The 11,512-nt window shown below is 44.4% G+C and overlaps 1 protein-coding gene across 1 annotated transcript; it reads left to right on the top strand.

Moving 5' to 3' along the window:
• The first annotated feature begins 321 nt into the window (after nucleotides 1–321).
• LOC113887708 (transcription elongation factor A N-terminal and central domain-containing protein-like) lies at nucleotides 322–11,151 on the top strand. The gene is made up of 3 exons (XM_027534890.1): nucleotides 322–430; nucleotides 3,028–3,133; nucleotides 9,974–11,151. The coding sequence occupies exon 3, from the start codon at nucleotides 9,997–9,999 to the stop codon at nucleotides 11,128–11,130; it is 1,134 nt and encodes a 377-aa protein (XP_027390691.1). The 5' UTR covers nucleotides 322–430; nucleotides 3,028–3,133; nucleotides 9,974–9,996; the 3' UTR covers nucleotides 11,131–11,151.
• Nucleotides 11,152–11,512: the final 361 nt, after the last annotated feature.

Here is an 11,512-nt window from a genome sequence, read left to right as displayed (position 1 = left end):
TGAATTAATTACCGTGTTAAGTAAACTCATTTCCGTCCTAAGTGTTGTCAACATTTAGCCCAGCGCTGTCTTGATGGGAAACAGAAAGGGTAGTTCAACAAACTTCGATGCTCAAAAGCAACAGTGGGGATGTTTGTTTATTTCTTTTTATTTTTTTCAATTCGTGGCTGGCTGCAGATTGCTGGCTCCAGACCAGGACCAGATTTTGGGAGCTGCGGGGGGTGGGGGTGGGGCCGGCCTCTTGACGGCCTCTTGCGGGGCCGATCGCTCTGTGCAGACGCCACTTTCCTAGCACGCATGCGTTGAGTCCCGGGCCTTGTTCTCCAGTCTGAGGGATGATTGGTTGAGCTTCCGTGGTCCCGCCCTGGGACCGAAGCCCTCTCGGGCACCGAGGACACCGAGGACTTCCGGGTTTCGCCCTTGCTTCTCGGTGAGCGGTGTTGAGGTTTCACTAATGTCTCTTTGGCTGCACACAGGCGACCCAGTTGGTCCCAGTGGAAGCCCACCCAGCTTGGGGAGGCTCTCAGTGTGCTGGGGCCGGTAGACCCGGACGTGCTTTCGCCTTCCCCTCTGCTCCAGCCGAGCGTGGGTAGATCCCTCAGGGCCGCCACTCCCTGCATGCTAGGTGCCAGGCTGTCACCCTTGGAAGTCTTGCAGCCGACTTTGCTTGTCGCTCCACCCCACCCACTGGAACCCGAACCCAGGCCAGAGTGGGCCCTTGTGCCAGTCCCTTCCCCTCGTCCCTTCTGCTCGCTGCACATTTGCTATTGGTCATCATAAAGCGGAAGGGCGCTAGAGCGGTATTGTGCCACTTCAGAAACTGCGACGCTCCTGACAGCATCATTTCTCACCGTAGAGGAAGAGGCTGCCTGTATAGCCAGAGAGGTGTACCTGGGTTTTGACTAGAAATTTACATTTTTTCTTTAGATCTAAAGTCTAAACTCGTCTAGGTTATTGCTGCTTTGTTACCAGCTTTTGGCCTTCCCTGGTGGCTCAGAGGTTAAAGCGTTTGCCTGGAATGCCGGAGATCCTGGGTTCGATCCCTGGGTCAGGAAGACCCCCTGGAGAAGGAAAGGGCAACCCACTCCAGTAGTCTTGCCTGGAGAATCTCATGGAGGGAGGAGCCTGGTAGCTAAGTCCATGGGGTCACAGAGAGTCGGACAGGACTGAGTGACTTCACTTTATTACTAATTTCACCTGTTTATATTTTTTCTGTGGCCACTAGAGATTTTTAAATTCTTTGTCTGGCTTGCTGTTATACTGCTGTTGGACAGCACTGGCTGCAACCAAATCCAGTCTTTCTGCCTTTAAAAAAGAGATTTATTGTAGCAAAGCCTATCCGTTCATTTATATATTGTCTGTGGCTGGTGTGTCTGACTCTTTGGGACCCCATGGAGTGTAGACCACCAGGCTCTTCTGTCCATGGAATTCTCTAGGCAAGAATACTGGAGTGGGTTGCCATTTCCATCTCCAGGGGATCTTCCCAACCTAGGGATTCAACCTGGGTCTCCCGCATTGCAGGCAGATTCTTTACCGTCTGAACCACCCACTAACACAATATTTATTGTCTGTGGCTGCTGTTCCTGCTACAAGAACAGTGGAGCTGAGTAGTCCATACAGAAGCTGGATGGACTACAAAGCCGAAAGTATTTACCATCTGGCCTTTTATAGAAAAAATTTGCTGAACCTCTGTTCTAGAACAATGTCAGGTATGGTAGATACGTGTAAATCTCTTCATTTTATATATAATGAATATATATTATTCCTCTTCATTGCTGTATAATCCTCAGTTGGGCTTAGTGTGTGACATAGTTCCAAGAACTTTGTAAGGACTATCCCTTTTAATTCTCGTATTAATCCTATGATATTGCATTCTCCCTCCACCCCCAACATACTCATCATACTTCTGGGAACTGTACCTTCTAGTCTTTCCTTATCCCCAAATGACTTGACTCCTGAGTACCTGATTAGCCCACAGGAGGCACTGTGCTGCTTTTTTTTTTTTTAAACTAGACTATTTTAAAATTATTTTCTAAACTAAAATTGAGATTAGGTTGGTTTCCCATGGAAGAAGCTGAGGGGCTTAGGCACAGTGGATACAAGCAAACCAGTCTGTGGTGCAAAGGATGATGCTCACTAGCAGAGAGGGGAGAATTTGTTGAGTAATAGTGAGCCCTGGCCAGGCGTTTGCCAGGTGTGTATCAGTGAGTAAAACAGACATCATTCTTCTGTGGTCTTGTAGGGAAAGCAGACAAGAAAAAATTATTTAGTGTGATTCAATTCAGTTCAGTCACTCAGTCATGTCTGACTCTTTGCGACCCCATGGACTGCAGCACACCAGGTTTCCTTGTCTATCACTAACTCCCAGAGCTTGATCAAACTCATGCCCATCAAATCCATGATGCCTCCTTTGTCATCCCCTTCTCCTGATTTCAGTCTCTCCCAGCATCAGGGCCTTTTCCAATGAGTCAATTCTTTGCATCAGGTGGCCAAAGTATTGGAGCTTCAGCTTCAGCATCAGTCCTTCCAATGAATATTCAGGATTGATTTCCTTTAGGGTGGACTGGTTTTATCTCCTTGCAGTCCAAAGGACTCTCAAGAATATTTTCCAGTGCCCCAGTTCAAAAGCGTCAGTTCTTCACCGCTCAGCTTTCTTTATGGTCCAACTCTCATATCCGTACATGACTACTGGAAAAATGATAGCTTTGACGAGATGGACCTTTGTTGGCAAAGTTATGTCTGTGCTTTTTAATATGCTATTTATGTTTGTCATAGCTTTTCTTCCGAGGAGCAAGTGTCTTTTAATTTCATGACTGCAGTCACCATCTGCAGCGGTTTTGGAGCCCAAGAAAATAAAATCTCTTACTGTTTCCATTGTTTCCCATTTATTTGCCATGAAGTGATGGGACCAGGTGCCGTGATCTTCGTTTTTTGAATGTTGAGTTTTAAGCCAGCTTTTTCACCCTCCTCTTTAGTGTGATATGCACCATGGGGAAAAAATGTACAAATATTTGATGTTCTTAACAGGTTTCCTCCTCTGTAAGATGGTGGTAGCCCTGTACCTGTGAAGATGGAGATGAGCGTCTATAGCACACAGACTTTCTCCACGTGCAGTGCTTTCTGCTGTTAGGAGGTAAGTGCAGGAATGAATGCAGGGGACTGGGTACACAGTGACACTGAAAACATTGCAGTCTCTGGTTGGAATTTGTAGAGAAGGTTTTCAGGCGAGTTGTGCACAGCAGGTTTTTTGTTTTTTGTTTTAAACATTTCACAATTTAATGAGGCTCCCTCCAGCAGAATGTGAAGTCAGAGAGGTGGTGTGCATTCAGCCCAGGAGCAGGTCGGGAACTGCCTTTGGGTCGAGGCCCATGAGCTGGGTCGGTCCTGCTGTGGGAGAGGAGTTGTGCCTGTGTGCTCAGGGCCATGGTGATGGCTCTGGTTTAGATCACAGTCACCTGGAGAGCAGCAGCGTGCCCAGGCCTGCCCGCAGAGATTCCAGTTCATTCTGTCTGGGGTGAGGCCCTGGCATTGTTTTTGTTTTGGCTGTGTAAGTTCTCCAGATGACACGGATTGGCAGGCAGGAGTGAAAACCACACACAGGCTCAGAGAGCTAGTGGAGCAAAGGCATTGAGCTGTGGGATGCAAGTGCCTGCCAGTGATTCAGTCAGATCACAAATGAGGCTGGAAAGGGGCTTTTCACTACTGGCCAGGGACCTTGGGCTCCATCCTGAGAGCAGAGGGGAACCTCTGCAGGGCCTTAAGCAAGAAAAGGAGGGGGCCTTTTGCTGAAATCTCTACTAGAAGATGATCCCTCTAACAAAATGTCATGCGTAGAGTGAAAGCAGTGAAGAACTGGAGCCGGCCAGATAGCAGGAAGTAGAGGTTTGGTTTGTGTATCCCTCCTACGTGTGCCCCTTAGCAGCGGTGTCTGTCCTTGTATTTGCCAGTTTCTTGTCTGTGTTCTGCTGGGCTGTCAGCTCCTTTATGGCAGAGAGTATCTCAATAGGTTCAGCATCTATTGTGTACGAGATACATAGCAGATATTTATTCAGTGAACTGTGTAGAACTCTAAACTGGACACACAGCCTACTTCATCTTTTTATGGCAGTTCTCAAAATTTTATATCCCAGTTGCTTACATACTATAGCCTCCTAAGGCAGTAAATTGCTTTATATCAACATGACTGTCCTACCGGGAGAACAGAAAGTTTGACATCATTGAAATGCTGCAGAAAATATGGAAGAGAGGTGCACAGTTCTTGAGGTACTAGCCTACTGTGTTCCCTGTTTGCCTGGAAAAGTAATAAAGCCACTTTCTCCTCCAAAAAAATATATACATGGCAGTTTCTTGAAAAATTAAAAATAGAATGCCTATATGATCCAGCAACCCCACTTTTGGGTATATACCCGACAGAATTGAAAGCAGAAAGATATTTATGCATTCATGTTCATGGCAGCATTCTTGACAAGAGCCCAAAGATGGAAGCAATTCAAGTGTCCATCGGCAGATGGATGTATAACACAATGTGGTCTACCCACCCAGTGGAATATTATCTAGCCTTGAAAGGAGGGAAATTCTGACAGACACTCCGATGTGGATGAACCTTGAGAGCATTATGCTGTGCGAAATAAGCCTGACACAGAAAAGCAGATACTGTATGATTCCACTTATATGAGGTATCTAAAGTAGTCAAACTCAGACTGTAGAATGATGGTTACTAGGGAGTGCAGGGTAGAAAAGAAGTGGAGAGCTGTTGAATAGGTGCAGTTTGTTTTGCAAGACAACTAGCATTCCAAAAGCTGGTTGCACAATAGTGTCAGTGTACTTAATGAACCATCCATGTCAAAATGGTTAAGATGATAAATTATATGTGCATTTTTACCACAATTAAAAAATTTTAAATGTAGAGGAACAGTAAATAAAAGGGTTATGAAATGAAGAGCAGAGTGCTTATATATATGAAACCTTTAAGTTCTGTAGATTTCCATGAGTAAAGAAAGTTTCAACAAACAATGCTTCCATCTCCCTGAAGCCCTGAAGCTACTATTAACTTGCCTTCAGAATCTCCTTAAAGCTCTGACCTTTCATTGAGAAATTCGACCTGAGTTAAAGATTGCCTAACCTCCTTGGGGGAACTCTAGACCAGTGTCTTATTAACCCCCTTGCTGACATCCAGCCCAGTTCAATCCTGCTTTCTCAGGTAACGATATGTACAGAATGAGTGTAGAACGTGAGGAGACTGAGTCCTTGCTAGGAAACGTTCCCACACATGGGGGAGGGTTCAAGTGCCCTGAGCTCCTTGTGACCGGACCGTCGTGACTCCCTTGCTTGACTTCCTCCAGGTCCCGAGATCTCAAGCGGACAGTGCTGAGAGCAGAAGTCAGCAAGTGAGGATGTGTATTTTTAATTTTTCTGTGCTGTCTTGCCTGCTCTTTGTTGACTGGGCCTTTGATTATTAGGAAGACCCTTTCTACTGTTGCAGTGGATTTCAATGAAATAATGACATTTACAGCAACATGGATGGACCTAGAGATTATCATACTAAGTGAATAAGTCAGAAATAGAAATGCAAATACTATATGATATCACTTATCTATGGAATCTAAAATATGACAGTGACATAAATGAACCTATCTATGAAACAGAAACAGACTCACAGACATAGAGAACAGACTGGGGTTGCCAGGAGGACAGGGTGAGGGAGGGAAGGATTGGGAGTTTGGGATTAGCAGATGCAAACTGCTGTATACAAATGGATAAACAACAAGGTCTTACTGTAGAGCGCAGGGAACTATATTCAACATCCTGTGATAAGCCATCATGGAAAAGAATATGAAAAAGAATATTCATGTATAACTGAATCACTTTGTTATACAGCAGAAATTAACACAACATTGTAAATCAACTACAATAAAATTTTAAAAGGAACAATATATAAGTAAATGGGTAGGATTGTGTTCCAATAAAACTTTATGTACAAAAAAATTAATCAATACATAGATCTTCATTCTGATCATTCAGAAAAAGAAATGGAATTCAAAAAGGAAAAACAAGGATCTTGAAGTACCAGTTCTCGATAATTAGACAATACCACTTACAATCCAGAATCAGTGGCCCATTGAGTTCTTGTTAACTGACTTTAAAAAAGAATAATAAATAAAAAAGACCACCAGGTGGTAAAAATACAAGACCCAGAACCTTGATCATGTGCACTATGCAATGGGGAAAACCAGTAGGAACCTCAGAGTTGTGGCTGTGGGTGATCACCTGTTCCTATTTGGGGATCAGGTTTGAGGGGAGACTGAACTGTTTGCAATGCAGCAGTGGGCTTCTGAGGAAGGTAAGAGCCGATATGAATGCAGTCACAGGTGAGGTGAGGCGCTTCCCTTCTGGTGTCCTGATTCCAAGGGGCAGTAGGACTGGGATGATCCATGAACCATGGCATTTTTTAGTAAGCAAATCTCTGGAACATATAGGGTTTATTGTGAAATTGTAATAGACCCATAACTTTTCTGGTTAGGAAATCAGTGCATGTGTATACATCAATAGAAAATATAAAAAAAGAGTAAAAGAACAAAAAAAATCACTTAAGATCTTGCCATTCAGAAAGTAACACTGTCAGGAAATTTTTGTATCTATTTTCAGTCTTTTCTCTTCACACGTGATTTGTAAATAAAGTTTGGATCAGACTTTAGATCCCACAAGCTGTGCAGCACGACCAGAAAAAAATAGTAAAGATAAAAATAAATGGAATTAGATGTTGTTTTTATTTTTATTAATTTTTAGCTTTTTTCTTTTTTTTGGTCACACTGCACAGCTTATGGGATCTTGGTCCCCCGAACAGGGATTGAACCCAGGCCCTCAGCAGTGAGACTACTGAGTCCTAACCACTGGACTGCAAAGGCATTCCCTCGATGTTGTTTTTAAATAACAGCTTTGTTCAGATACACTATTTATACCATAAGCTCACCTAGTTTAAGTATACAGTTTAGGGGTTTTTTTTAAATCATATTCACAGCTGTGCAGTGGTTACCACAGTCAATTTGAGAGAAGACTATGTACCTCCCCCAAGAAAAGCTGTGTACACATTAATAGCCACCGCCTCTTCATTCCACCCCACTGGTTCCCCAATTCCCTCCATCCCAGCCCTCATCCACCATGAATTTACATTCTGTCTCTAGATTTGTGTATTCTGGACATCTCATGTAAATGAAATCATACAATATGTGGTCTTCTGTGTCTTCAATTTAGCATAAAGCTTTGAAGGCTCATCCATGTTGTCTGTATCAGAATTTCATTTTATTGACAACATCCCATTGTATGGATATATTAGGGTTTGTTTCTCGATTCCTCAGTTGATAGACATTTGGATTGTTTCCACTTTTTGTCTGTTACAAGCCATGCTGCTATGAATGTTCGTGTGCAAGCCTAACCATTTGGAACCTCATCGTTTCTTCTAAGTTTGCAGAAAATTCTTACAAACTGCACATCTCTCATTTCCTTAAAGTAAATTTTTAGAAATAGAATTGCTGACTAAAAGGACCTTAAGCTTTACAGCACTTGTCAGGTGGTGTCTGGGAAGACTGCATTAACTATCTCTATAATCACTTCAGTGTGGTGAACCTGTGTGTCTTTGGTGATTGTTATTTAGTATCACGTGCTGTAAAACAAGAGTCCATGGAGTCTGGAAAAGATGATATCCCTGCCATCAAAATGCTTATGTTCACATTTAGACCAAACAGGCAGATACCGATCCAAGGGTGTTTTGTAGGCAAGGTTGTGTGCATTAGGTGGAGAGACAAAGAGATGGGTTAGATAAAGTGAACTTTTGCCTCCTCGGGATGAGGTTCACACAGACATAACCAGCTTTTTACACCTACAAGTGGTGGTGGGAGGGCGGAGAAAGGAAATGGAACGAAACTCTGGCCTAGGGACCCGTTAGTCCAAAGTCCCAAACCCTCTGGATTGCAGAGTCAGAACCTTGACCCCGATGTTCAGAAGACGTAGACGTCAGCACCGCATGGCCTGTTGACTGTTGGGGCCCATCTGACCTGTGTCCAGCTGCCTCCCAACCTGTGGTGTTTCATCATTCTGTAGATTCCTTGGGACTTCTGAACACCATCTGATTTTGGCTCTGTTTTTCATGCTTTTATATTCAGAAAAGTCCTACTTCAAGACTATAAAATCAGGGAAATCCCTGGCAGTCCAGCAGTTAGAACTCCATGCTTCAACTCTAGGGAACCCGGGTTCAGCCCCTGATCAGAGAACTAAGATCCCACAAGCCATAGTCAGTTCAGTCGCTCAGTCATGTCCAACTCTTTGCGACCCCATGGACTGCAGCATGCCAGTACTCCCTGTCCATGACCAGCTCCTGGAGTTTACTCAAACTCATGTCCATTGAGTCAGTGATGCCATCCAACCATCTCATCCTCTGCTGTCCTCTTCTCCTCCCGCCTTCAATCTTTCCCAGCATCAGAGTTTTTTCCAGTGAGTCAATTCTTCGCATCAGGTGGCCAAAGTATTGGAGTTTCAGCTTCAGCATCAGTCCTTCCAATGAATATTCAGGACTGATTTCCTTTATGATGGACTGGTTGGATCTCCTTGCAGTCCAAGGGACTCCCAAGAGTCTTCTCCAACACCACAGTTCAAAAGCATCATTCTTTGGTGCTCAGCTTTGTTTATATTCCAGTTCTCACATCCATACATGACTACTGGAAAACCATAGCCTTGACCAGATGGACATTTGTTGGCAAAGTAATGTCTCTGCTTTTTAATATGCTGTCTAGGTTGTTCATAACTTTTCTTCCAAGGAGCAAGTGTCTTTTAATTTCATGACTGCAGTCACCATCTGCAGTGATTTTGGAACCCCAAAAAATAAAAGTCTGCCACTGTTTCCCCTTCTGTTTGCCATGAAGTGATGGGACCAGATGCCATGATCTTGGTTTTCTGAATGTTGAGTTTTAAGCCAACTTTTTCGACTCTCCTCTTTCACTTTCATAAAGAGGCTCTTGAGTTCTTCTTCGCTTTCTGCCATAAGGGTGGTGTCATCTGCATATTTGAGGTTATTGATATTTCTCCCAGCAATCTTGATTCCAGCTTGTTCTTCCTCCAGCCCAGCGTTTCTCATGATGTGCTCTGCATATAAGTTAAATAAGCAGGGTGACAATATACAGCCTTGACGTACTCTTTTCCTGATTTGGAACCTGTGTTGTTCCATGTCCAGTTCTATATGTTGCTTCTTGACGTGCATACAGATTTCTCAGGAGGCAGGTCGGGTGGTCTGGTATTACCATCTTTTTAAGAATTTAGGTTCAGCCCCTGATGGGAGAACTAAGATCCCACAAGCCACAGTACAGCCAATAAAAGCTATATATTTAAAAAAGTAAAACTATAAAATCAGCAAGGACTTCAGTTTAAATAGCTGAACACAGGGGGAAATAGTCTGGCCTCCTCAGCCTTTCCCCATGGATGCTGACACTGGCATGTTTTCATTCCCAACATAACCACCAAATTCCACACAAAGGAGTTGACTAATCTTGATCTGGAAAGGGCATTCATTTGTAAAAGTAGAGATGAGAAAGTTACAGCAGCTCTTTCAGCAAGCCTCCTTTAAGCGATTGTTAATGCAGAGGCTATTTACAGAGCCGCTGATTTTGTTGTTGTTGTTGTTGTTTTAACTACTGAGACTCAGACTTTTGAGACTGAATCATACTGCAATGCAGATTGCATTTTCTAACATGTCACACCCACTTTTATTACCTAACTCTTTCTCTGCCTGGCTCAGATGGTAAATAATCCGCCTGCAATGCGGAATACCTGAGTTCTATCCCTGGCTTGGGAAGATCCCCTGGAGAAGGGAAAGGCTACCCACTTCAGTATTCTGGCCTGAAGAATTCCATGGACTGTATAATCTCTGGGGTCACAAAGAGTCAGACAAGACTGAGCGACTTTCTTCTTCTTTTTCTCTACCTAGGTAACTGGCAGAGAGCACAGTGCATGTATGACGGACCTGCGCCCGGCAAACACAAGCTTGAGAACATGGAAAGCCCTTTTTTCTTGGCAGCTCTAACCATGTCTGACAAGAACCAGATAACGGCCAGAGTTTCCCTTATCAAGCAGCTGATGTCTCAAAGGAGTTTTGAGGAACTCGGCCATCACCTCACTGTGCTGGAAACTCTGCATGTGACTCCAGAGCACCTTCAGGAGACAGGGGTGGTCAGGGCAGTGTACAGAGTCCTCAAAAACTGCCCCACGGGGGCTTTGAAGCAGAAAGCCAAGCGTTTGCTGTCAGAATGGAAAGTGCTGTATAAGGATACTCTCTGCAAGCCAGAGGGCAGCCCTAAACGATTTCCTCTGGGTGGAAGTCAAGAAGAAAATCGAGTACTTCCTCCTGACCCACATCAGGAGGAGGTACGGGGTGGCTCCAGGTATAATTCTCTGTTCACATCTCAAGATGTGGCGGGAGCTGTTGAAACGATCGTGCCGGAAGACAGCTGCGGCAGTGTGGAGCCTAAGGCAGTCCCTCTCAGTGCCCGGGACCCTCAATCCACCGACCTGGCAGCAAATGGGCAGCAGGACCGCATAGTGCCAGTGAGAGCCAGATGCACAGAGCTGCTGTACGAAGCTCTAACTGCTTCCTCCCCAGGCCAGCCCAGAGCCCACGTGTGGCCCAACTTGGCACAAGAAATCGAAGCACACGTTTTTGCCCTTCACCCCAAGAACCTCCAAAAATACAAAACATGCATCCGCAGCAAAGTGGCCAATCTAAAAAAGCCCCACAATTCTCACTTACAGCAGAACTTGCTCTCTGGGACCATGTCTCCAAGAGAATTTGCCGAAATGACCGCCATGGAGATGGCCAGCCAGGAACTGAAGCAGTTGAGAGCCTCCTACATGAAATCTGCCTTACGGAAACATTACCTGCCCCAAGTGGTGGAGGGCACGCCGACAAGGAAAATAAAATGCGAGCGCTGTGAGAAATTCAACTGCCAGGTCACTGTCATCCCCAGAGGGACACTCTTCCTTCCAAGTTGGGTGCGGAATGCAGGCCCAGATGAAGAAATGATGACCTATGTCATCTGCAATGAATGTGGGGAGCAGTGGTATCATAGCAAGTGGGTGTGCTTGTGATTATAAATAAATCTTCTTTTAACAGCAGATAACTGAAGTGCTGTCTTTTATTTGTACCACCTTTTTATGCTTGTCTTTTAAATCTTATACATACTATTCTTTTTCTTAATTGAGGTATAGTTAATTTATAATGTTTTACTAGTCTCAAGTGTATAGCAAAGTGATTCAGTTCAGTTCAGTCATTCCGTGGTGTCTGACTCTTTGTGACCCCATCAACTGCAGCATGCCAGGCTTCCCTGTCCATCACCAACTCCCGGAATTTACTCAAACTCATGTCCATTGAGTCAGTGATGCCATCCAACCATCTCATCCTCTCTTGTCCCCTTCTCCTCGTGCCTTCAGTCTTTCCCAGCATCAGGGTCTTTTCAAATGAGTCAGCTCT

The sequence above is a fragment of the Bos indicus x Bos taurus genome, chromosome X (assembly GCF_003369695.1).
Source record: "Bos indicus x Bos taurus breed Angus x Brahman F1 hybrid chromosome X, Bos_hybrid_MaternalHap_v2.0, whole genome shotgun sequence".
NCBI lineage: Eukaryota > Metazoa > Chordata > Mammalia > Artiodactyla > Bovidae > Bos > Bos indicus x Bos taurus.
The sequence above is the reverse complement of the archived record's forward strand: the minus strand, read 5'-3'. Positions and strand labels throughout refer to the sequence as shown.

Excerpts from the sequence above, each read along its gene's own strand:
- LOC113887708 (XM_027534890.1), top strand. The coding sequence starts at position 9,997 with ATGTATGACGGACCTGCGCCCGGCAAACACAAGCTTGAGAACATGGAA.